We start from the raw sequence: 27320 nt of genomic DNA on the forward strand, positions 1-27320 counted from the left end.
CACAACCGCTTTCAGTTTGTGAGCCCTGCCCGCTGCCTGGCGGCTCCCCGCCCACCGCAGCGCTGCCTGGCTGACTGACTGCTGGGCGGACTGGGGCAGATCCGAGCCGACCAGTTCCGTGTTCTCTTCTCACCCAGTGCGCGGACCAGCCTGAACGGGGAAGGACCGGGCCAGTGTCATGGTGGACATTCCGTCCGCGGCCGTGTGCGCGAGGGAAAGTGTGATCCGGAGGTGAGGAATGTGTTTTTGTTTCTGATGCTGAATTCATCCGCGACGCCGCGAGCGTTTCAGCCAAACTTTGACGCTGCTGGCTGGACCTCCTCTCCGTCTCTACCCCTCCCTCACCGGCTCTTTGCCCCCCCCTCTACCTCCAAACGCAAAGTGCGTCGCCGTGCACGCGCGCACGCGAGATTACGGTGTGTGTTTGCGCCATCGTGTCGATTTTAAAGGCCGTGGTCAGAAGCTCCGCAACTTTTACCGTCGACAGCCGCCGTGCGCGCGCAGACATAGCTGCGCGAGAACTATGTAGTGAGGAGCTTCCGCGTGCGTGTACGTTCGCATGAAGGAACTGAGGCGAGCCACATACGGGGCGCGTGTCACGGGAAAAACGTCGCATCCGTTGATGTTGTTTTGACGCAGGTGACGTAGACCGTGACGCTTAACGATGAGATAAGCAGATCCGCTCCGCGTGAATAAATAACATGAGCGCGCATGTGTGTGCGTGCACGTGTCACATTGACGGACAGTCAGGGGATTTCTGAGCTGCGCACTTTAGATTTTTCTAGCAAAACGCGGCGGAGTGAAGAGAGAAAGCTCACGGTGCTTCCTCTGTGGGTAGTTTGGCCGAGGACGGCGCGAGCTGCCCGAAACCGGCTCCACGCCTGACGCACCCGCGAGCAAACACACACGCACACACACCAACATGCGGGGCTTCAAATAAATGGGAGCTGCACGTGAGAATAAAGAGCACCCTGAAGACAAAGTAGGACTTCCTGTCATCCTTCAGTTCATTTCCATCCACAGTTCAGCGTTAAGAGGCTGAAAGAGTTAATTCATGAAAATGAATTAAACATGTTTGTTCACGTGACTTTGTGTAACTGTTAATAACTGAAAACACTTACTGGAAAGTTTCCTCCAGCCAGGACAGAAAAACACGAACTTCACGTCATCAGGACCTCCTTCTAGTACCGGGTCGTCCTCTTCATCAGGACCTCCTTCTAGTACCGGGTCGTCCTCTTCATCAGGACCGCCTTCTAGTACCGGGTCGTCCTCTTCATCAGGACCGCCTTCTAGTACCGGGTCGTCCTCTTCATCAGGACCGCCTTCTAGTACCGGGTCGTCCTCTTCATCAGGACCGCCTTCTAGTACCGGGTCGTCCTCTTCATCAGGTCCGCCTTCTAGTACCGGGTCGTCCTCTTCATCAGGACCTCCTTCTAGTACCGGGTCGTCCTCTTCATCAGGTCCGCCTTCGAGTACCGGGTCTTCCTCTTCATCAGGTCCACCTTCTAGTACCGGGTCGTCCTCTTCATCAGGTCCACCTTCTAGTACCGGGTCTTCCTCTTCATCAGGTCCAGCTTCTAGTACCGGGTCGTCCTCTTCCTCAGGTCCGCCTTCTAGTACCGGGTCGTCCTCTTCATCAGGTCCGCCTTCTAGTACCGGGTCTTCCTCTTCATCAGGTCCACCTTCTAGTACCGGGTCTTCCTCTTCAACCTAGTACCGGGTCGTCCTCTTCATCAGGTCCGCCTTCTAGTACCGGGTCTTCCTCTTCATCGGGTCCGCCTTCTAGTACCGAGTCGTCCTCTTCATCGGGTCCGCCTTCTAGTACCGGGTCGTCCTCTTCATCGGGTCCGCCTTCTAGTACCGGGTCTTCCTCTTCATCGGGTCCGCCTTCTAGTACCGGGTCGTCCTCTTCATCGGGTCCGCCTTCTAGTACCGGGTCTTCCTCTTCATCGGGTCCGCCTTCTAGTACCGGGTCGTCCTCTTCATCAGGTCTACCTTCTAGTACCGGGTCGTCCTCTTCATCGGGTCCAGCTTCTAGTACCGGGTCGTCCTCTTCATCAGGTCTACCTTCTAGTACCGGGTCGTCCTCTTCATCAGGTCCGCCTTCTAGTACCGGGTCTTCCTCTTCATCAGGACCACCTTCTAGAACCAGGTCTTCCTCTTCATCAGGACCACCTTCTAGAACCGGGTCTTCCTCTTCATCGGGTCCACCTTCTAGTACCGGGTCTTCCTCTTCATCAGGACCTCCTTCTAGTACCGGGTCTTCCTCTTCATCGGGTTCGCCTTCTAGTACCGGGTCTTCCTCTTCATCAGGACCACCTTCTAGAACCGGGTCTTCCTCTTCATCGGGTCCACCTTCTAGTACCGGGTCGTCCTCTTCATCAGGACCACCTTCTAGTACCAGGTTGTCCTCTTCATCAGATCCACCTTCTAGTACCGGGTCGTCCTCTTCATCAGGACCACCTTCTAGAACCGGGTCTTCCTCTTCATCAGATCCACCTTCTAGTACCGGGTCGTCCTCTTCATCAGAACCACCTTCTAGTACCGGGTCGTCCTCTTCATCAGGTCCTTCTTCTAGTACCGGGTCTTCCTCTTCATCAGGACCACCTTCTAGAACCAGGTCTTCCTCTTCATCAGGACCACCTTCTAGAACCGGGTCTTCCTCTTCATCGGGTCCACCTTCTAGTACCGGGTCTTCCTCTTCATCAGGACCTCCTTCTAGTACCGGGTCTTCCTCTTCATCGGGTTCGCCTTCTAGTACCGGGTCTTCCTCTTCATCAGGACCACCTTCTAGAACCGGGTCTTCCTCTTCATCGGGTCCACCTTCTAGTACCGGGTCGTCCTCTTCATCAGGACCACCTTCTAGTACCAGGTTGTCCTCTTCATCAGATCCACCTTCTAGTACCGGGTCGTCCTCTTCATCAGGACCACCTTCTAGAACCGGGTCTTCCTCTTCATCAGATCCACCTTCTAGTACCGGGTCGTCCTCTTCATCAGATCCGTCTTCTAGTACCGGGTCGTCCTCTTCATCAGGTCCTTCTTGTAGTACCGGGTCGTCCTCTTCATCAGGACCACCTTCTAGTACCGGGTCGTCCTCTTCATCAGGTCCTTCTTCTAGTACCGGGTCGTCCTCTTCATCAGATCCGTCTTCTAGTACCGGGTCGTCCTCTTCATCAGGTCCTTCTTCTAGTACCGGGTCGTCCTCTTCATCAGGACCACCTTCTAGAACCGGGTCTTCCTCTTCATCAGGACCACCTTCTAGAACCGGGTCTTCCTCTTCATCGGGTCCACCTTCTAGTACCGGGTCTTCCTCTTCATCAGGACCTCCTTCTAGTACCGGGTCTTCCTCTTCATCGGGTTCGCCTTCTAGTACCGGGTCTTCCTCTTCATCAGGACCACCTTCTAGAACCGGGTCTTCCTCTTCATCGGGTCCACCTTCTAGTACCGGGTCGTCCTCTTCATCAGGACCACCTTCTAGTACCAGGTTGTCCTCTTCATCAGATCCACCTTCTAGTACCGGGTCGTCCTCTTCATCAGGACCACCTTCTAGAACCGGGTCTTCCTCTTCATCAGATCCACCTTCTAGTACCGGGTCGTCCTCTTCATCAGGACCACCTTCTAGAACCGGGTCGGACCTTTTTAATCCTGGTGTGGTAGATGAAGCAGGTGGTGGAAACCTTCCTCAGAGGTTGCTGCAGGTTTGTCGGCTGCATCCATGATGAAAATCAGGGTTCAGGGACCTGAAGCTGGTTCAGGCAGCCAGTGGAGGTCAGGGGGGAGAGCAGTGATGAAACCACGTTCTGGACCATCTGTAGGCGTCTGGTTTGAACCAGGAGCTGGTGACACACTGACCTGATTTTATCTGATGCACGACTGAGAGCCGGCTGCAGCGTGCTCGGTGGGGGGGGGGCATCAATACTGGGAAACCTGGAGGTTTATTTGAAGGTGGCATTCCTCCATCCATGCTTTATCTTCACTGATCAATAACTCTTCATGAAGAGCAGCTGGTGGAAAGTAAATTCTCATGATGAGACTTTAAAACTGAGAAATATTTACTTTTAATAATGCAGTTTAATATTTGAGTTCCTCTTTGGGATTTAATTTAGTTTTAAAGCTGCTGTGATATCCTCACATATTGATCAAAGGTAGAAGGAAGGATGGAGGAGAGATGGAGGAAGGAAGGATGGAGGAGAGAGGGGTAGAATAAATGGGTAAGGGAGGAAACTGTACCAACTTTATTTATAAAGCACTTGAAAACAACCAGGCTGGAGCAAAGTGCTGCACATGAAGCCAAACAAAAAAGATGGATGGATAGAATAAAATGGGTTTGGAAGTTGGATGGAGGATGAGTGAGGACAGGTGTAGGGAGGGCAGTGAAGCAGGTGTGGAGGAGGTGTGGCCTCCTGAACATGAGCTAGCAGATGATCTTTGGATCAGGGCTCCATGTTCGGACTGAGTGGATTCAGTCCGACCCGAATATGAACCAAAGCCGAGCCTTTTCCACTTCCTCCGTGTGATTTATCCTCGAGCTCAGAAGCAACGGCAGGTGAAGCTCCGGAACTCCTTCTGGCTCAGGCGTTAACAGCATGTCGGTAAATATTCAAAGCAAACGTGGAGGATCTGCAGGGAGCATTTACAGGATGTGATGAGGAGCTGATGGACAGGCTGACCAGCGACTACTCCGGCATCCAGACTTCTTTACTGGACCAGCAGCTTCCCAGTTAACATAACTGGTTTGTGGTGGAAATGTGAAACTCTGTATTTGAATCTGGGAAACCAAAATTCATTGAGATCCATCAAAGTTAGGAAGGAATGGGGGTGAGTTGGAGAGGTTAACTATTCATAGTAATCCAGAAGAGGATGTATGTAGGTCAGACTGCATCAGAGCTGTTGCTGACTGGTTCTGTCACAGCTGCTTCATGATCACGCTAATGAGCGTTTGTGAGGGAAGAACTCACAGTAAACACAGAAACCAAAGAGACTTGTAGGATGTCTACGGTTCCTGGTTTCTGTCGTCTGGTAACTTGACACATATTCAACTAAACAGGAAAAACTGAATGGTGACGGATCTGGATTCTGGTAGTCTATCACTTCTAGGAGACATGAGAAATCAGCATTGGGACATAATAATAATGTCGTGATCTGGTTCTTATCAGTTCTAAAAGTGAGGTAAAACCTGTGTTTATCAGAGGGAGCAGCTGATCAATACTCTGATTAATTGATCATAATCAGTGTGAACTTAAGGATCATTCAGGTGTGTTAGCATGATGTCAGGAAGAAAAGCATCTGCTGCTGGCCATCAGATTATCAGGTCATTTCCAGACTTTCTGGACTCCAACATCCTGCAGAGACATTTACAAGACAGCTGATGATCTCCCAGCAGGTTCAGACCAGGTCCAGGTAGCAGGTTAGAGGTTAAAGTTCACAAGAGTCCAGTTAGAAACAGACTGAACCAGCACGGCTTGTTGGGAAGGTTGCAGGAGAAGAAAGAACATGGCCGCACAGCTTAGACTGGCAAAGCTGAACCAACCACCAGACTTCTGGAACAAGGTCCTCTGGACAGACCAGACCACACTGGACATGTTTGGTCCTTAAATGCCTCATACCAGCTGTCAGCACGGTGGTGGAGGTATGATGGTCTGTCAGACAGCTAAAGCCTGACTGGAACTGTCTCATGCAGCAGGACAAAGATCCCAAACACAGCAGGTCTTCACCAGAACCAGGTGTTGACCTGGTCCAGTCAGAGTCCAAACCTCATCCTGACTGCAGGAACCAGACCGGCTGGAGGAGGAGGAAGTCTCGGTGGTCCAGTCAGAGTCCAAACCTCATCCTGACTGCAGGAACCAGACCGGCTGGAGGAGGAGGTCTCGGTGGTCCAGCCAGAGTCCAGACCTCATCCTGACTGCAGGAACCAGACCGGCTGGAGGAGGAGGAGGTCTCGGAGGTCCAGCCAGAGTCCAGACCTCATCCTGACTGCAGGAACCAGACCGGCTGGAGGAGGAGGAGGTCTCGGTGGTCCAGCCAGAGTCCAGACCTCATCCTGACTGCAGGAACCAGACCGGCTGGAGGAGGAGGAGGTCTCGGTGGTCCAGCCAGAGTCCAGACCTCATCCTGACTGCAGGAACCAGACCGGCTGGAGGAGGAGGAGGTCTCGGTGGTCCAGCCAGAGTCCAGACCTCATCCTGACTGGGATACTTTGGAGGGACCTGAAGCAACGATGGAAAGGAGAATTCCCATGTTCTGTTAAGACGGAGTTTAATGGGTGTTGTTATTCCTTGTGGTCACATGACCGTAGATCCTTGAAGCTCGTTGTTAAAGCTCTGTTTGCACGTCAGGATGGTTCAGCTGGAATATCAGATGCATCTTTATTGGCTGCTGATTAAACCTCTAATAACGTCTGTATTGATCCTCTGCAGCGGTCAGATTCCGTTCAATGATGTTTGTGTTTTCTCGTCTTTAGGTGACCTCAGTGGGTTAACAAGTCACATGTGTCCCGCCAGAAGACACCAGAAGCGACAGCAGAATGGGACCACGGCCTCTGTGTAGCTCACCTTCAACCCTTCATGGATTAAAATGGCACTTTGGCTGAGACGGGAAGGAAGCTGAGACCTGGTTTTACTCTGAGAACTCTGGGAACGGGTTTAAAGGAGGATTGGATCAGTCCGGTTTTCCTTGAGCTTGATGGGACTGATGAGGTCCCGTGAAGATGGAGAAAGATGTGAGTGGGAGATGTTCCTAAAGAAGGACTGACTGTAATATTCAAGCCAAGAATGGAGCAGGATTTCACACAGTAGCTCCTCGAATCGCTCGTGTGCTCTTCCTGGACTCATCGGTGGTTTCTCCAGCTCTTTACGCAGTTCAGCGAGTAGAAAAACTAAACTGCAGCCGCAGCGTCGTCCTGTTAGCGTTCCTCCTTGTTGTGGATGGACGTCTGACTCTTCTGGAGCTCGGAGGACATTTTTCCCCCTCTGGATCTTTGTGTACTTAAAAAATGGCTGCGACAGGACGGAAGCACCTGGTGAGAGATTTTAACCACTTCATCACCTGTTACCTGTGTCGAGGTTACCTGATCAAACCGACCACAGTGACCGAGTGCCTGCACACCTGTGAGTAAGAACACACACACATCAGGATGTTCGTGTGAGCAGCTGAGTGGAAAAAAACGATCAGGCCTAAAAACTGCTTGTAATAAACTATGAAGATCATATTTAGTGTTTTTATGAGTTTCTACAGCGATGAAAACACCCTGATTACATGGTAACGATGCAATAAAAACACCCTGATTACACGGTAACGATGCGATTAAAACATCCTGATTACATGGTAACGATGCGATAAAAACACCCTGATTACACGGTAACGATGCGATAAAAACACCCTGATTACACGGTAACGATGCGATAAAAACCCTGATTACACGGTAACGATGCGATAAAAACACCCTGATTATACGGTAACGATGAGATAAAAACACCCTGATTACACGGTAACGATGCGATAAAAACACCCTGATTACACGGTAACGATGAGATAAAAACACCCTGATTACATGGCAACGATGAGATAAAAACACCCTGATTACACGGTAACTATGAGATAAAAACACACTGATTACACGGTAACGATGCGATAAAAACACCCTGATTACACGGTAACGATGCGATGAAAACACCCTGATTACACGGTAACGATGTGATAAAAACACCCTGATTACACGGTAACGATGCGATAAAAACACCCTGATTACATGGCAACGATGAGATAAAAACACCCTGATTACATGGTAACGATGAGATAAAAACACCCTGATTACATGGTAACGATGCGATAAAAACACCCTGATTATACGGTAACGATGAGATAAAAACACCCTGATTACTTGGTAACGATGCGATAAAAACACCCTGATTACATGGTAACGATGAGATAAAAACACCCTGATTACACGGCAACGATGAGATAAAAACACCCTGATTACATGGTAACGATGAGATAAAAACACCCTGATTACACGGTAACGATGAGATAAAAACACCCTGATTACACGGTAACGATGCGATAAAAACACCCTGATTACACGGCAACGATGAGATAAAAACACCCTGATTACATGGTAACGGTGCAATAAAAACACCCTGATTACATGGTAACGATGCAATAAAAACACCCTGATTACATGGTAACGATGCGATAAAAACCCTGATTACACGGTAACGATGCGATAAAAACACCCTGATTACATGGTAACGATGCGATAAAAACCCTGATTACATGGTAACGATGCAATAAAAACACCCTGATTACATGGTAACGATGCGATAAAAACCCTGATTACACGGTAACGATGCGATAAAAACCCGGATTACACGGTAACGATGCGATCAAAACACCCTGATTACACGGTAACGATGCGATAAAAACACCCTGATTACACGGTAACGATGCGATAAAAACACCCTGATTACACGGTAACGATGAGATAAAAACACCCTGATTACACGGTAACGATGCGATAAAAACACCCTGATTACACGGTAACGATGAGATAAAAACACCCTGATTACACGGTAACGATGCGATAAAAACACCCTGATTACACGGTAACGATGCGATAAAAACACCCTGATTACATGGTAACGATGCAATAAAAACACCCTGATTACATGGCAACGATGAGATAAAAACACCCTGATTACATGGTAACGATGCAATAAAAACACCCTGATTACATGGTAACGATGCAATAAAAACACCCTGATTACATGGTAACGATGCGATAAAAACCCTGATTACACGGTAACGATGCGATAAAAACACCCTGATTACATGGTAACGATGCGATAAAAACCCTGATTACATGGTAACGATGCAATAAAAACACCCTGATTACACGGTAACGATGCGATAAAAACACCCTGATTACACGGTAACGATGAGATAAAAACACCCTGATTACATGGTAACGATGCAATAAAAACACCCTGATTACACGGTAACGATGAGATAAAAACACCCTGATTACACGGTAACGATGCGATAAAAACACCCTGATTACACGGTAACGATGAGATAAAAACACCCTGATTACACGGTAACGATGCGATAAAAACACCCTGATTACACGGTAACGATGCGATAAAAACACCCTGATTACACGGTAACGATGAGATAAAAACACCCTGATTACACGGTAACGATGCGATAAAAACACCCTGATTAAACGGTAACGATGCGATAAAAACACCCTGATTACACGGCAACGATGAGATAACAACACCCTGATTACACTGTAACGATGAGATAAAAACACCCTCATTATATGGTAACGATGCGATAAAAACACCCTGATTACACGGTAACGATGAGATAAAAACACCCTGATTACACGGTAACGATGAGATAAAAACACCCTGATTACATGGTAACGATGCAATAAAAACACCCTGATTACATGGTAACGATGCGATAAAAACCCTGATTACACGGTAACGATGCGATAAAAACACCCTGATTACATGGTAACGATGCGATAAAAACCCTGATTACATGGTAACGATGCGATAAAAACCCTGATTACATGGTAACGATGCGATAAAAACCCTGATTACACGGTAACGATCAGATAAAAACACCCTGATTACATGGTAACGATGCAATAAAAACACCCTGATTACATGGTAACGATGCAATAAAAACACCCTGATTACATGGTAACGATGCGATAAAAACCCTGATTACATGGTAACGATGCAATAAAAACACCCTGATTACATGGTAACGATGCGATAAAAACCCTGATTACATGGTAACGATGCAATGAAAAGACCCTGATTACACGGTAACGATGCGATAAAAACACCCTGATTACATGGTAACGATGCGTTAAAACCCTGATTACACGGTAACGATGCGATAAAAACACCCTGATTACACGGTAACGATGAGATAAAAACACCCTGATTACATGGTCACGATGCAATAAAAACACCCTGATTACATGGTAACGATGCAATAAAAACACCCTGATTACATGGTAACGATGCGATAAAAACCCTGATTACACGGTAACGATGCGATACAAACACCCTGATTACACGGTAACGATGAGATAAAAACACCCTGATTACACGGTAACGATGCGATAAAAACACCCTGATTACATGGTAACGATGAGATAAAGACACCCTGATTACACGGTAACGATGCGATAAAGACACCCTGATTACACGGTAACGATGAGATAAAAACACCCTGATTACACGGTAACGATGCGATAAAAACACCCTGATTACACGGTAACGATGAGATAAAAACACCCTGATTACACGGTAACGATGCGATAAAAACACCCTGATTACACGGTAACGATGCGATAAAAACACCCTGATTACATGGTAACGATGAGATAAAAACACCCTGATTACACGGTATCGATGCGATAAAAACACCCTGATTACACGGTAACGATGCGATAAAAACACCCTGATTACACGGTAACGATGCGATAAAAACACCCTGATTACACGGTAACGATGCAATAAAAACACCCTGATTACACGGTAACGATGCGATAAAAACACCCTGATTAAACGGTAACGATGCGATAAAAACACCCTGATTACACGGCAACGATGAGATAACAACACCCTGATTACACGGTAACGATGAGATAAAAACACCCTGATTACACGGTAACGATACAATAAAAACACCCTGATTACATGGCAACGATGTGATAAAAACACCCTGATTACATGGTAACGATGAGATAAAAACACCCTGATTACATGGTAACGATGAGATAAAAACACCCTGATTACATGGTAACGATGAGATAAAAACACCCTGATTACACGGTAACGATGCAATAAAAACACCCTGATTACATGGCAACGATGTGATAAAAACACCCTGATTACACGGTAACGATGCAATAAAAACACCCTGATTACATGGCAACGATGTGATAAAAACACCCTGATTACATGGTAACGATGAGATAAAGACACCCTGATTACACGGTAACGATGAGATAAAAACACCCTGATTACACGGTAACGATGCGATAAAAACACCCTGATTACATGGTAACGATGAGATAAAGACACCCTGATTACACGGCAACGATGAGATAAAAACACCCTGATTACACGGTAACGATGAGATAAAAACACCCTGATTACTTGGTAACGATGCGATAAAAACACCCTGATTACACGGTAACGATGCGATAAAAACACCCTGATTAAACGGTAACGATGCGATAAAAACACCCTGATTACACGGCAACGATGAGATAACAACACCCTGATTACACGGTAACGATGAGATAAAAACACCCTCATTATATGGTAACGATGCGATAAAAACACCCTGATTACACGGTAACGATGAGATAAAAACACCCTGATTACATGGTAACGATGAGATAAAAACACCCTGATTACACGGTAACGATGAGATAAAAACACCCTGATTACATGGTAACGATGCGATAAAAACACCCTGATTACACGGTAACGATGCGATAAAAACACCCTGATTACACGGTAACGATGCGATAAAAACATCCTGATTACATGGTAACGATGCGATAAAAACACCCTGATTACATGGTAACGATGCAATAAAAACACCCTGATTACATTGCAAAGATGCTATAAAAACACCCTGATTACATGGTAACGATGCGATAAAAACACCCTGATTACACGGCAACGATGAGATAACAACACCCTGATTACACGGTAACGATGAGATAAAAACACCCTCATTATATGGTAACGATGCGATAAAAACACCCTGATTACACGGTAACGATGAGATAAAAACACCCTGATTACATGGTAACGATGAGATAAAAACACCCTGATTACATGGTAACGATGAGATAAAAACACCCTGATTACACGGTAACGATGAGATAAAAACACCCTGATTACATGGTAACGATGCGATAAAAACACCCTGATTACACTGTAACGATGCGATAAAAACACCCTGATTACATGGTAACGATGAGATAAAAACACCCTGATTACATGGTAACGATGAGATAAAAACACCCTGATTACACGGTAACGATGAGATAAAAACACCCTGATTACATGGTAACGATGCGATAAAAACACCCTGATTACACGGTAACGATGCGATAAAAACATCCTGATTACATGGTAACGATGCGATAAAAACACCCTGATCACATGGTAACGATGCAATAAAAACACCCTGATTACACGGTAACGATGCGATAAAAACATCCTGATTACACGGTAACGATGCGATAAAAACACCCTGATTACATGGTAACGATGCAATAAAAACACCCTGATTACATGGCAACGATGCTATAAAAACACCCTGATTACATGGTAACGATGAGATAAAAACACCCTGATTACACGGTAACGATGCGATAAAAACACCCTGATTACACGGTAACGATGAGATAAAAACACCCTGATTACACGGTAACGATGCGATAAAAACACCCTGATTACACGGTAACGATGCGATAAAAACACCCTGATTACACTGTAACGATGCGATAAAAACACCCTGATTACATGGTAACGATGAGATAAAAACACCCTGATTACATGGTAACGATGCAATAAAAACACCCTGATTACACGGTAACGATGCGATAAAAACACCCTGATTACACGGTAACGATGCGATAAAACACCCTGATTACATGGTAACGATGCAATAAAAACACCCTGATTACACGGTAACGATGCGATAAAAACACCCTGATTACATGGCAACGATGCGATAAAAACACCCTGATTACATGGTAACGATGCAATAAAAACACTCTGATTACATGGTAACGATGCACTGATCTGAGGACGTTAGGTCCTTATGGGTTGTGACAGGCTTCCTCCAGCCGGCCAATGATCTTCGCTGGCTCATGTCATGATGCATTTCTCCGGTTTTAACAGAGAATGAAAAGTTCTGTGGTTCGGTTAGAGAAGCTCAGCCATGCGGAGCTTCCTCCGCTCCACTAAAGCCCATCTTTTCCACCGGGTCTGTCTCTTTTAGGATCTGGGTGGTTCATCCTGGTTCATTCTGAAACCAGGGGCGTTGCTAGACATAGACCTTTACTGGGGCCCAGGCCCCCCATCACTCAGCTCGCTGTGTTGCTGAGCGACTGTTACTGATGCTGAAACACCAACTAATAAAGATTAAAGAAATTTCAACAAATGTAAACATGAATGAACGTTTTTAGGTATAAAAGTCTGCAGGTTACTCTGTAACATGCAGGCTGAGCATCTTTCTGATGGATGGGACTCCCTAAGAACTCTTATTTTTTTAAAGTAATGCATTGAATTAAGTTATTAAATTATAGGTTCTGTGGAGAAAGATGGATTCAGGAATATGATGTGATCTTGCCAGCTAAGAACAGGAAACTGAGGCTACAATTCACACACACTCACCAACATTGGACAATAGAAGATGGAGAAACGTTGCTGGTCTGATGAGTCTCCATTTCAGCTCCACATTCAGATGCTCGGCTCAGAATCTGCTGGAAACATCATGAAAACATGGATCCATCCTGCCTTGGATCAACGCTTCAGGCTGCTGCTGGTGTAATGGTGGGGGGAGGTTTTCTTGGCCCACTTTGGGCCCCTTAGTACCAACGTGGCCTGCTTGTGGCTCCTCCGTGCAGGGTTGTGTCTGTTCTCTAACTGATGTGAAAGCATCCAGCTGGAGGCTGACGTGCTTTTCTTCCACTTGGCTGCTCATCATGTGACATGACGTCATGCACACGGCACTAATATGACCATGACGTGACTTCATCTGCTTTAATACAGTTGCTGGAGGGAAAAGTCATTTTAACTCAGTGAAACTGTAAATGTTGTTTCTGGCAGTCTGTAAGAGCTGCATCGTGCAGCACTTTGAGGAGAGTAATGATTGTCCCACATGTGGGATCCAGGTCCACGAGACCAACCCGCTGGAGATGCTCCGGTAAGACCACCTTCCTCTCTCACTTCTTCTCTTTTCTTTATTTTTTAAAAAACTTTTTGAACTTCTTTCAGTAATTTGTCTTCTAATAAAGTTTTTTCAAGTTTAAAAAGCTTCTTTTGAGTCATCATGTCCAGTGTGTCCACCTTCAGTCACCTGTGCTCTTGTCTGTTATTGTTTCCCTCTTTCTTCATCCCTCCCTCCTTTCCCTCCCCTGCTCACTCACTCCTCTTACCTTCCTTCCCCTCCTTGGCTCCCATACCTTCAGGTTGGACAACACCCTGGAGGAGATCATTTTCAAGCTGGTGCCTGGACTCAGAGAAAGTGAGTTTTTCCAGATGCTTTCATCTCCTCCGTTTGCAGCTCTGCACAGCATCATTTTTTAAAAAGATTGAAGTGAAGCTTTGGCCACGATGAATAAAAGAGCACGCTGCAGAGACAAAAGCCTTCCCATGACCCTCGCGGTGAATTATTAACATGGCTGCTTGGGCGACGTTTTTATCAGATAAGTCTCGGTTTGTTTCCAGAAAGTTCAGGCCGGCAGATGTCACCTCTTCCATTTCATTCGCTCGCAGGGACCATCGCTTTCTGTGCACAGCTAACATTCTCATCACATGCACTACAAAATACATGTCAGACTAGTCCAGAAATGCTCCAACAAACGCCTCACCAGCTCTTATCTGGCCGCACTCCAGTTCAAGATGCCAATCCAACTTTATTTATAAAGACCTTTACAAACAGAAGGTTCTGACCGAAGTGCTGAACAGTAAGAATATGCAGAACATTTAGAAGACACCAAATCAATTTAAGAATATAAAATAATGTAAGACTAAAAACTAAAATAATAACAACAAGATCATATATTCATTCATTCATTATCTTGACTGTTTACTCCATTACGGTAAACTGGAGCCTATCCCAGCATTTTAACAGGTGAGAGGCGGGTACACCTGGACAGGTAACCAGTCCATCGCTGGGCAGACACAGATAGAGACACACACACACACTCACTCCTAGGGAGACTTCAGAGTAACCAACTAACTGCATAAAGAAGAAGCAGAGCCCACATATTAACTCTGGATTGGACATCAGCAGCCTCATCTGGTCTTTTTTTCTATGCCGACGATGTGCAGACATTCCTGCCTGAGAGCAAATGAAGCTGCTGGGTTGTATGAATGAAGTAAAGCCGTGGTTGCACTGGATGGCTCCTCGAGTGGCGCGTCATCTATGTCCACTACTCTCTGCAGAACTCTGGCCCTCTTTCTAAATCACATGTTAAAAATCGGGTGTAACGTGTGACAGTGGGCTCAGATTTAATAAACAGATTAGTTCTGTTAGAAGGAACTTTATTCAGCTCCGTCTTTTGGCCAAAGTGAAGCCTTTCTCAGTTGGCAGGATCCACACATTCATGAGTTCAGGACTGGACTGCTGTAAAGCCTCTACGTTGGCCTCAACCTTCAGGTTCACGTCTCCAGCTTGTCCAGAACCGGCACATCCAGATGTGAACACATCACCCCGCGCTGCCGTCGCTCCTCTGGCTTCTACTTCCTGTTAGAATCAGCTTTAAACGTCTGCTTGTTTTAACGCCGTTGATGGCCTGGCGCCCTCCTGCGTGTCAGAGATTGTAATTATCTGTAATCCCTGCGCTTCTCCAGGCTGCTTCTGCTAGAAGTCCCAGGTCCAGATTCAAACAGTGGTGGTTGCTGCTCCTGGACTGTGGAACAAACCGCCCGACATTCGCATCCCTGCTGAGCTCGGCCTTTTTAAATCGAAGCTGAAGACACTCTTTTGGATTTTACATTTTAACATACTTTTTATAACACAAATAAAATTTGATTGGTTGATTGATTGATCCATCATTTAACCAGCTACTGAACGTTTCCTTTCCTTTACAAGCTGCTGGTCCTCCATGCTGGACGGACTTCTGTCTCATGTCCTGCTTTTCAGGCTGAGGCGTCCTCCACCAGCACACCAGCCTCATGTTTCATCCCAGCAGGAGGATTTCATCCGTTAGTTTCCACTGCCGGACTTTCCCATGAACACACGGAAGCACTAACATGCGTGTTGTTTACCTTCATGATCTGATCACATGGTTCATGCATTCATACAAGTTCAGGATCTTGAGGATTAACAAATCCTGGTGATTAATACTGAGATAAGTGGTGGAATGAAGTCATGCTGATGTTCCTGATATCATTGTAGCCTCTCCAAGTATTTCATCATTAAGGAGTTTAAATAAAGGTGTAAACAGTAAATTTGATAAAGATTTAGTCGGAATTCTTCAGACTCTTCATATTTTCCTTTTATCTGTTCATGTCAACCAGAAGAAGAACAGCAAGAACTGGAGTTCTGGAGGAAGAACCAGCCCAGAGAAAATGGCCAAGGTGAGCCGCTACCTGCTGGTGAGCCGCTACCTGCAGGTGAGCCGGTACCTGCTGGTGAGCCGCTACCTGCAGGTGAGCCGGTAATTGCAGGTGAGCTGGTACCTGCAGGTGAGCTGGTACCTGCAGGTGAGCCGGTACCTGCAGGTGAGCCGCTACCTGCAGGTGAGCCGGTACCTGCAGGTAAGCCGGTACCTGCAGGTGAGCCGGTACTTGCAGGTGAGCCGGTACCTGCAGGTGAGCCACTACCGCCTGCAGGTGAGCCACTACCACCTGCAGGTGAGCCGATACTTGCAGGTGAGCCACTACCGCCTGCAGGTGAGCCACTACCACCTGCAGGTGAGCCGGTACTTGCAGGTGAGCTGGTACCTGCAGGTGAGCCACTACCACCTGCAAGTGAGCCGGTACTTGCAGGTGAGCCCGTACCTGCAGGTGAGCCACTACCGCCTGCAGGTGAGCCACCACCACCTGCAGGTGAGCCGGTACTTGCAGGTGAGCTGGTACCTGCTGGTGAGCCGCTACCTGCAGGTGAGCCGGTACCTGCAGGTGAGCCACTACCACCTGCTGGTGAGCCGCTACCTGCAGGTGAGCCGGTACCTGCAGGTGAGCCACTACCACCTGCAGGTGAGCCACTACCACCTGCAGGTGAGCCGCTACCACCTGCAGTTGAGCCGCTACCTGCAGGTGAGCCGGTACCTGCAGGTGAGCCGGTCCTTGCAGGTGAGCCGGTACCTGCAGGTGAGCCACTACCACCTGCAGGTGAGCCGCTACCACCTGCAGGTGAGCCGGTACTTGCAGGTGAGCCCGTACCTGCAGGTGAGCCCGTACCTGCAGGTGAGCCACTACCACCTGCAGGTGAGCCACTACCACCTGCAGGTGAGCCGGTACTTGCAGGTGAGCCGGTACCTGCAGGTGAGCCCGTACCTGCAGGTGAGCCACTACCACCTGCAGGTGAGCCGGTACCTGCAGGTGAGCCGGTACCTGCAGGTGAGCCGGTCCTTGCAGGTGAGCCAGTACCACCTGCAGCTTAGTTTACCTGTAAAAACTGTAGGAAATTCTCTGTTGTGTTTCTGTACAGGTGTAGCAGCTGCTGGTCTGCTCTTAGGTTGGATTGGAGCTTGTTGCTTCTATCTAGTGGATCTTTGTCTTCTCTTCCTTTTTTTTACTTTCTTTTTTACTTCTCTTCCTATTCTTCTTTTCTGTCCCGTCCGATCAAATCCAGCAAGATTACATAAGTTCCATAATTCAAAATAAATAAGATTTAAAAAATAAATAAACAATATTTTATAAAATGACATTATAGCAAATTTGTTCGACATGACACAGCAGCCAGACCATCATTCTGCTGCCACCGTGCTGGACAGAACAAGGAGAAAAATAAATAAATAAATTAAATTAAATAAGAGTAAATATTAGTCTGAACTTCCAGACATTATTAATGATTCTGGAAACCAGGAGATAATGTGTGTGTCTCTCAGAAAACCTGAGGTGTCAGCGTCTCGGGCTTCCTGACGGCGGCGGTGACGGAGGTGCCGGCGGTGGCGATGAGGCCGACTGTGCTGGAGACGATGACTACCACCGGAGCGACCCTCAGATCGCCATCTGTCTGGACTGCCTCCGCAACACGGGGCAGGCGGGGGAGAGCAGCGTCACGGTGGGTGTTTGAGACACAAATTCCTCATTTTTACACCATCAACCATCAAATGAACAAAGCGTGAAAACATTTTATGTTGGAGAGAAACTACGGTGATCTGTGGACCGACAGCTTTGCTTTTGTTTGCTCTCTAATTAGGACTTAATGAAGAGGTTCATCCGCTGCTCCAGCAGAGTGACGGTGGGAACGATCAAGAAGTTCCTGAGTCTGAAACTAAAGCTGCCGAGCTCGTACGAGGTGGGAACCGCTTTATCCAGCGATGCATAAAAAATGTCTCACTAATAACAGAATACAAAGATCTGGTCCTCATCAGGTCTTTCCAACAAATTAGCCATTTTTAAAATCTTTTTTCTCTTTATTTGATTGTTAAAATAAATCTATTTATGTTTTTTTATTTACTGTTTCATGTATTTGTTTTTAAATATTTGTTGTTATTCGTTTTATGATATTTAATTATACTTTACTTTATTTCAGTCTTTTTTTATTTTTTACTGTATTTATTTTGTTTTTCTACAAGTGTGAATGAATTCATGAGAAAAAGAGAAACAAATACGACCAGATTAACAACACATAACACGTTTATTCATCATTAAAAAACTAAAGTCCGGATCGGTGCGCTCCCTCCTCAGTTTTCCTCTGGTGTACGCTGTTCTTTGAGTATCATCCGTCTTAAGTTTTTGTACAGTAATATAAAGATGTTTTTCTTGAAATAGTAAAATAACTCCCCTTTCTGGCAGGAAATGGTGAAGAACAGCTCGTTAGCAGCTCTTATCTGAACATCTTTGACTCATTTGGACGCTGAATTGACTCAGCAGCACCTCAGAGTTGTGAGATGAAGTATGTTCGGTTTTTCAGCGTCAGCTGTGACATGTCACCATGACGATGACTAAATTAAAATGTGGAAATTCTCAGCTTTGAGAAAATAAACGACTACACTGAAACATGTGATCAGAATCTGCAGTCTGAGTGGACGGAGTCTGTCCGACCAGATGCTGTTTAGTATTCCGACGCCGTCTTCGGGTTATCTCAGGATTCAGCCCGTTTGAGTTAAAATTGGTGTCACACGCTCACACTCTTTCACACATTCACATTTGTGGTGCAGCCTCCCACTCGTCACCACAGCAAACTTCCCCTCTCCTTCCTCCGTCTGATTCTCATCTTATCAGCAGCTTTCACACTTTCACTTTCACTGTCAGATTATTTCCATGTAATGTTTTTTCCCTCCAGCTGGATGTGCTTTGCAATGGAGAAATCATGGGCAGAGATCACACTCTGGAGTTCATCTACATGACCCGATGGAGGCTGCATGGCGAGAACGTGAGTCATTTACATGATTCTCATGCATTTATCCAGACTTAGGGGAAATAACAGCAGCAATGTTCCAGAAAGTTCTGACAAGCGTTTTAAGTCAAAGGAGGAGCGTTGGTGGCTTGTTGGAGGACGTCTGTAAATACGCAAAATATTCATGTGAATTTCAATCATTTATTTATTGGTTTAGACCAAAACTTTAATCAGTCAGACTTTATTCACAGCTTTACAGAAAAAACACATATGACCACATGTGTTTCATGTGTGCACATGTGAAAAACACATAAACCCCATGTGAACCACGTTCTACCACATGTCTGTGACCACAAGTGAAAACAGGTGAAACATGATTCACACATAAACTACGTTTACATCACATGTGAATCACATGTGTTTCACATAAGTGAATTTTTTCACATTTTTCATGTGTTTGACATGTGAGTCGCACATGGTTGGCACATGTAGTTCTCATGTAGTTCACAGACATGGGCTCTACATGTGCTTGACGTGTTCTTTTCATCCAGACCACATGACATGTCTGCACACTTCGAAGCGCAGATTCGTCGGCAACAAACGACTCCGAAGTGTGCAGACCCTGAACAGGGACACACCTACAGTGCATGAACATGTGCTTCACATGTGGAGCACATAAAGGAAGCACATGTTGTAACATGTGAAACATGTGCTTTTCTGTAAGGGTCCAGCAGTTTTCATATAAAACCGGGTTTCTATTTTTCCTGTATTGAACGATGCAGAGGGATTATTGATGCATAAAGTTTGCTTTTGGTTCAGGAAAGAAACAGGATGAACTTTTCTTCAAGCTCTAAAATGTCCTCACAAAGGTGGAGGGATAGATGGCCACCCTCAGCAGGGGGAGAGGTCATTGTTTTAGTCTGAAATGTGTCGACACTCTCCGCCCTCCGTCCGCTGCGTATGTGCCGGCATTCATGTCCTGATACATCTACACGCGTGTGTTCACATGAAGGATTAGTTGGTGAAAAGGTCTCGTCCACTTGTGGACGGTAAGTGAGGAGCATGGACAGCTGGCTCTGCAGGAGGTGGGAGATCCTGGGTCAGGAAGTGGAGCAGGTCAGCTCCAGCTCTGCTCATGCAGTCTCATGTCTGTTACATAATCTCTATCTGAGCTGAAAAGCTTCTCTGGGATCAGTTTCCTCATGCAGCAGCAGCAGTGGATGGAAAAGAGGGAAAAACGTATCATTATTCCCACCTCATAATTTTAGTTTTCCTACAACACCAACTTTTACATCCTGGAGTTACATCCGTGGTGGAGCGTAACTTCGGGTCCGTGGTGGAGCGTAACTCTGGATCCGTAGTGGAGTGTAACTCCTGGTCTCCGGGTCCGTGGTGGAGCGTAACTCCGGATCCGTGGTGGAGCGTACCTTCGGGTCCGTGGTGGAGCGTAACTCTGGATCCGTGGTGGAGCGTAACTCCGGTTCCGTAGTGGAGTGTAACTCCTGGTCTCCGGGTCCGTGGTGGAGCGTAACTCCGGATCCGTGGTGGAGCGTAACTCTGGATCCGTGGTGGAGCGTAACTCCGGTTCCGTAGTGGAGTGTAACTCCTGGTCTCCGGGTCCGTGGTGGAGCGTAACTCCGGATCCGTGGTGGAGCGTACCTTCGGGTCCGTGGTGGAGCGTAACTCTGGATCCGTGGTGGAGCGTAACTCCGGATCCGTAGTGGAGTGGAACTCCTGGTCTCCGGGTCCGTGGTGGAGCGTAACTCCTGATCCATGGTGGAGCGTACCTTCGGGTCCGTGGTGGAGCGTAACTCTGGATCCGTGGTAGATCGTAACTCCGGATCCGTGGTGGAGTGGAACTCCTGGTCTCCGGATCCGTGGTGGAGCGAAACTCCGGATCCGTGGTGGAGCGTAACTCCGGATCCGTAGTGGAGTGGAACTCCTGGTCTCCGGGTCCGTGGTGGAGCGTTACTCCAGGTCCGTGGTGGAGCGTAAGTCCAGATCCGTGGGGGAGCGTAACACCAGGGCCAGGGAATTCAAAGTAAAGGCCGTGTAAAGGCCCATCCCCCCATTGTTTGCACCTGGACCTTGGGACCACCAGCAGGTGTTCAAAGGAGCGCAGGGCTCTACAGGGCTGGTGAGACGTCAGCGGGTCACATAGATAAAGAGCCATGGATGGAACAGAAAACAAACAGTGGGACTTTGAACTAAATCCTGAACTAAACCAGGAGCCTGTGTAGAGAGTACAGGACAGGAGTGATGTGGTCATGTTTATGGGTGTTGGTGAGCAGCTGGGTAGCTGCATTCTGCATGAGCTCAAAGAGTTCAAAGAGGTTTTATTTGTCACATGCACAGTTATACAAGTACAATTGTACAGTGAAATGTGTTTTCCAGTACAACCCATCCAAGACTAGACAAAACAACATATAACACAAACAGGAACAGGCAGCCCGTCGGAGCAGCCATTTAACAGCGCTCCTTGTCTTAGATATAGGTGAAAGGTAACATTAGGGGGGTAAGATGTAGCTGGAGAGGATAAAAAAAGGCATCTCCACACTGGGCCTAAGGGCCCGCTATTGAGATACAAAAAACACTCCTCAGTACATAAAGAACAAAACTCAGACAATCACAACATCAGAAACACGTGGCGGGGGGGTCTCCCATCACAGCAAGTCCGGACGCAGCTGACACGAGCGCAGTCCAGTCGACCCGCCGCCAGGGAGTGGAAGGAGCAGGGTAAGGAGCAGCCCCAGGCAGTGAATCACGGGGAGGTGTATCTGTAGTGGTGTACTTGAGTGAGGTGCATGTATGTGTGTGCGTAGAAGTGAGCATATGAACTTTGCCCCAGTTCTCCCTCACAGTCTCTGCCACCTGATGATAGTGGGGCATCCTTGAGGGCTGATCCAGGTTGAAGTCCATTCCCCATGAAGAGGGTGAGGGGAGGGTGGGGGGGTGGCTGAGCATCCATCAACAAAACATTCCAGGGAGCTTTCAACCAGCCATCAAGGCCAGCACAGGGAGCCAAATTTGATAACAGCATTTGTTTTGGTTCAGGCCAGAGCTGTTTCGTCTGCCTTGAGTCTCTACAGTGGTCCCACTGGCGACTCCAATCATCCGAATTTGTGGGTCAATTTCCATCCAGCCGAGCTGACAACTTCTCCAAGTTGGTGACCACCTCACGTACAAGCCCAGAAATCGCAACCAGTTTGCCATCCAGAACTGGAATAGCCTCCAGTTTACGATTCAGCTCCTGTACCGCCACAGCCTGATTGTTCATAGCTCGGCACACACCAGCACAGAAATCCGGCAGCTTGCCAGTGACTGCCGACAGTGTCCGAATTTTGCGATATGCCAGGAAACCGCCCGCTCCAAACAGCAGAAACCCAGTTATCATGAATCCGAATGTATAGATGTCCTCAGCGTCCTCAACAGAAAGGATCGACAGACACATGACTTTCCACACTCCCCAGGAATCCATCACATATCCAGCCGAAAACGTTCCGCCAGGGCAAGCAGGCTCCCCTACGCCTGTTTTCCAGTTCGAATAAATTTGGTCGATTGCATTTAGGGACCAACTGATCAGATCCATATCTCAAGATTTAAGTTCGGAAGGAAATGCAGAGAGAGGCTCAGAGAGATGACAGGACAGTAGCAGGTCAGAGTGGGAGAGGGAGAGGGAGGGAGAAGAAAAGAAAAAGCGTCTGCCTCGGTTGAGAGCCGGAAGAAGAAGGAGCTGTAGACGGTGCTGAGAGGCCTGGCTTAATCTATAGTAGTCCAAGCGTGAACTGATAAAGGCGTGGATTGTTTCGTCAAGGTCCTTATGGCTGAGGAATAGTTTGACTTTGGCCAACAGGCAAAGCTGAAAGAAACGTGCCCTGACCACAGAGTCTGTTTTGTTATTGAGTTCAGATTATTTTCCATGCATGGCTGAGGTGGGTCGCCAGGGGTGTGTGTACAAGGAAAAAAGAATTGGGCCCAGAATGGAACCCTGTGGGACACCAGATGACGGTGGAGCTGGAGAGGAGGAGAGATCATTGATCATTACAGCAAAAGTTCTGTTAGGTAAAACCTGAACCACTGCAGCACGGGTCTCTGAACGTCTGCCTGCTTGGCCAGGTGGGTCAGGAGGATGGAATGGTCCACGGTGTCAAATGCTGCAGTAAGGTCCAGCATTACCAGCAGGACAGGGTTTTTTCCAAAGACCGCAGGACGTTGTTAGCAGTGCAGACTCTGTGCTGTGCTCTGAAACCAGTTTTAGGTTAAAACTTCCTTCACCAAACAAAGCTGAACCTCTTCCCTGGAAACATGCTGACAGCTGTTAGTGCAGATAATGAAAGAGTTTTGACACAAATATGCTGACTGAAGGTACTTCAGAGAGACCGAGGCTCAACCACCGGCCCCTCACGTCCCGATCAACCACCGGCCCCTTATGTCCCGTTTAACCACCGCTCCCGTTTAACCACCGGCCCCTCACGTCCCGTTTAACCACCGGCCCCGGTTAACCACCGGCCCCTCACGTCCCGATCAACCACCGGCCCCTTATGTCCCGTTTAACCACCGCCCCCGTTTAACCACCGGCCCCTCATGTCCCGATCAACCACCGGCCCCTTATGTCCCGTTTAACCACCGCCCCCGTTTAACCACCGGCCCCTCACGTCCCGTTTAACCACCGGCCCCGTTTAACCACCGGCCCCCCACGTCCCGTTTAACCACCGGCCCCTCACGTCCCGTTTAACCACCGGCCCCTCACGTCCCGTTTAACCACCGGCCCCGTTTAACCACCGGCCCCCCACATCCCGTTTAACCACCGGCCCCTCACGTCCCGTTTAACCACCGGCCCCTCACGTCCCGTTTAACCACCACCCCGCGTTTAACCACCGGCCCCTCACGTCCCGTTTAACCACCGGCCCCGTTTAACCACCGCCCCGCGTTTAACCACCGGCCCCTCACGTCCCGTTTAACCACCGGCCCCGTTTAACCACCGGCCCCGTTTAACCACCGGCCCCTCACGTCCCGTTTAACCACCGGCCCCGTTTAACCACCGGCCCCTCACGTCCCGTTTAACCACCGGCCCCGTTTAACCACCGGCCCCTCACGTCCCGTTTAACCACCGGCCCCTCACGTACTGCTCTCTGTTCCTAAGGATTAATGCAGCATAATGCTGGCAGCCAGAGGCGATGACAGCAGCTGCACCAACAGCTTCCAGAAACATCCTGCAGCTGCTCTCTGACAAACAAACAACTGTTTACAAGCTGCTTTTCAGTCAAAGAGGAAGACTTGTTGGAAAATACTGACAGTTTCTGAATAAATAAACTAGATTTAAGACTAGATTAGGTAATCATTTTGGCCATTTAAAATGCATTTAAGCCAGTAATGTAAAATATTGCTGGTTATTAAGTGAAAAACTCTTTTTCCAGCAGCAAATGATGGAATGATAAAAAAACAAAACTTTGTTTCTTGGAGTTTTTCCAGTTTTAGTGCAGATGAGAATGACATAGTTGTCTTAAAATCATCGTGGATATAAACAGTTATCAATTATCAGATTACCAGAGCTGATTAATAAATTATTTCTTGTACAAAAGCTTTATTTATAATTCTCCTAAATCTGACTGGTCCTGCACGTCCTGACCATCCTGATGTTAGAAAACAAGGCTCACAGCTCTTTCAGCAGAATGCCAGCCATCCTGGTGGCATTCTGTATGCTGCTATTGAAGGGGATTGAATCGAAGCATTGGTTGGGATGGGGTCTAAAATCCAAGTTGAAGGTTTAGATCAAGTTTAGATCTACTATCCTACAACTTTTAGATGCAGCTCCTCTCCAACACACATGAATCAAATGGCTGAATTTCCTCACCTGCACTTCTTTCCGCTCTGCAGAGGCTACTAACCAGACGTTCATGTGATTCAGGTGTGTTGGAAAGTTGCAGGAGATTTCTGGACTTGGGCAGAGCTGTATGGGACAGAAACGGTCCAATCAGAAGGCAGCTTCTACAGACGTGTCTACGGCTGCTGTAGATGAGACATTATCAGTAGTGGGAATCCTGGATTCTCTCTCTAAAAGAAACTGCTTGGTTTTAGCCTGGACACAGAGCTGAAAATAAACCTGGAGATGATCTGGTGCAAAGATCCTGTTAACTAGAAACCCAAACACAACATTCAGATAAGAAAGTTAAAAAAAGAAAACAGAATCTTCCTGCTCTGGTGGTTTTCCTCTCAACCTGCAGCTCATTCTTCTTTCTGTGTCCTGTCTCCCTCAGACGTATCCCATGGTTCTCGAGTACCGACCGCGGATCGACTTTGGCTGAGCCATGGCTGCAAGACAAGGACCTACATACATGCACAGATGTGCACATACATGCACACATTCATCTAAAGTGTAGGTGTGATGCACACCTAACATTTCAATCCAGACACACAGCAACACAGCGACACACACGCCCAGAACATGCAGAGAAAAGAGATTTAGATGTATTTTTGTACAGCAGATGATGAAGTGCATTGGTTGTTATGTTTAAAGCTTTTATGCTACATAGAATAATATATGCTATATGATATTTTTAAATGTACGTCCCTGTGCCTAAAAACCTTCGGATCAGAGATGAAGAACGACCATATCTTCAGTTTGCCTGTTTAACTCTAACTGTAGATTAAATGTTGATTTTCTACTGTGGATGCTGCTTTTTATTTTTCACTTTCAATAGGTTCAATTTAAACAACTACACACAAATCAGAATGTGCTTCTTCAACAAGAACTCACGCAGTGTGTGTGTGTGTGTGCATAAATGTTAAAAATTAATCTTATTGAGACAGTTTCTTTCATTATATCAAATTGAATAACATCCATTTAAATGACTGTAATGAAACAAAAGTGGGAGAAAAAGGTGAGCAGGCTGATGATTTGCCTGAGCGACTGTATTCCCCCAGAGACAGACCTGGATTATCCTGTAGGATAAAGTAATGCCGGGCTGTAAATATGACACTGAAACAGGAAACCTCAGAGCCTTGAGCAGGGCGCTGGTGAGATCACAAGTTGATTCAAGAACATCTGACAGCACGGAAAATATGAAATGATGAAGTCAGTGAAGGCAAAAGTGCTGCTGGGATACACGAGCCTGGAAGCTGGTAGAACTTTATAAACTCTGTCCATCACACATGCTGAGAGTGTGTGGACGGTGGAATGCAGGTGAACACACCTGACAAGATAAAAACACTGCGCTATAGAAAACAAGGTCCACGCCGAGGCTGATATTTCTGCTGAGGCCTGTTCACACACATGGGCCGTGTTGCTGAGTCTGTTCGCTCCAAGCGACCGTGGGCTTGTTCTTCTGTAAAGTCACGTGGAAATCTGGTCAGCGGCTTATTTGAGCTTTTCCTGTGTCCTTAATAAAGCCCTTCTTATTCTTTCTCAGCAGTCCACAGTAAGGCAGTAACCCCTGGCTGCAGGTCGGGAAACATGAACGCAACCGTCCTTTCCTGCAGGAACTAGTGTCTCCATGGTTACCGCGGCCATCTGTTCAAACACCCCTACCCACACAAATGCATGCACAACGTCACCTGACAGTTGACAGAGCGGCAACACCATCAATAACACACACAGATATGTCTGTGTGTGTGTGTATATATATATATATATATATAGTATCTTAGAAAAGTAAGTACATCCCTCACATTTCTGCAAATATTTAATTTTATCTTTTCATGGAACGACACTTTGACCCCATGCAGTCTGTGTCCAGCTCATTTAATAGAGTAAATCCACTTTCCCCTCAATATAACTCCACACACAGCCATTAATGTCTAAACTGCTGGCAACAAAAGTGAGAACACCCCTAAGTGAAAATGTCCAAACTGAGCCCAATTAGCCATTTACCTCCCCGGTGTCATGTGACTCGTTAGTATTACAAGTTCCCAGGTGTTATTGGGGAGCAGGTGTGTTAAATTTGGTGGTATCTCGCTCAGACTTTCTCATTCTGGCCACTTGAAGTTCAACATGGCAACTCATGGCAAAGAACTCTCTGAAGATCTGAAAA

The 27320-nt window shown here is 47.0% G+C and overlaps 1 protein-coding gene and 2 long non-coding RNA genes across 6 annotated transcripts in view; 1 reads left to right on the forward strand and 2 right to left on the reverse strand.

Moving 5' to 3' along the window:
• LOC121655335 (polycomb group RING finger protein 5-B-like) lies at nucleotides 1-25960 on the forward strand. 4 transcript variants are annotated; one of them, XM_042009908.1, is made up of 9 exons: nucleotides 1-231; nucleotides 6461-7106; nucleotides 13881-13977; nucleotides 14243-14298; nucleotides 16302-16358; nucleotides 17834-18009; nucleotides 18148-18246; nucleotides 19237-19326; nucleotides 25548-25960. In XM_042009908.1, the coding sequence occupies exons 2-9, from the start codon at nucleotides 6992-6994 to the stop codon at nucleotides 25593-25595; spliced, it is 738 nt and encodes a 245-aa protein (XP_041865842.1). In that variant the 5' UTR covers nucleotides 1-231; nucleotides 6461-6991; the 3' UTR covers nucleotides 25596-25960. The 4 variants fall into 4 exon arrangements, with proteins under 4 accessions (XP_041865842.1, XP_041865839.1, XP_041865841.1 ...); XM_042009905.1 differs by having other exon boundaries at nucleotides 3-231; nucleotides 16299-16358; XM_042009907.1 differs by lacking the exon at nucleotides 1-231 and adding an exon at nucleotides 446-982 and having other exon boundaries at nucleotides 16299-16358.
• The window catches only part of LOC121655338, a 65251-nt gene continuing 43474 nt past the window's right edge, over nucleotides 5544-27320 (reverse strand). The window contains exons 3-4 of the long non-coding RNA XR_006013168.1: nucleotides 20359-20366; nucleotides 5544-5590 (exon numbers count right to left, since the gene is read on the reverse strand). This is a non-coding gene — a long non-coding RNA (uncharacterized LOC121655338). The remainder of the gene's footprint in view (nucleotides 5591-20358; nucleotides 20367-27320) is intronic.
• LOC121655337 lies at nucleotides 17224-17439 on the reverse strand. The gene is made up of 3 exons (XR_006013167.1): nucleotides 17373-17439; nucleotides 17301-17336; nucleotides 17224-17261 (listed from the first exon to the last, which is right to left on the reverse strand). It is a non-coding gene; the product is annotated as an uncharacterized LOC121655337 (long non-coding RNA).

The sequence above is a fragment of the Melanotaenia boesemani genome, chromosome 16, assembly GCF_017639745.1.
Source record: "Melanotaenia boesemani isolate fMelBoe1 chromosome 16, fMelBoe1.pri, whole genome shotgun sequence".
NCBI lineage: Eukaryota > Metazoa > Chordata > Actinopteri > Atheriniformes > Melanotaeniidae > Melanotaenia > Melanotaenia boesemani.

Excerpts from the sequence above, each read along its gene's own strand:
- LOC121655335 (XM_042009905.1), top strand. The coding sequence starts at position 6,992 with ATGGCTGCGACAGGACGGAAGCACCTGGTGAGAGATTTTAACCACTTC. Across the intron at positions 13,978-14,242 it reads AACCCGCTGGAGATGCTCCG|GTTGGACAACACCCTGGAGG; the intron begins GTAAGACCACCT and ends CCATACCTTCAG. Across the intron at positions 14,299-16,298 it reads GGTGCCTGGACTCAGAGAAA|AAGAAGAACAGCAAGAACTG; the intron begins GTGAGTTTTTCC and ends CATGTCAACCAG.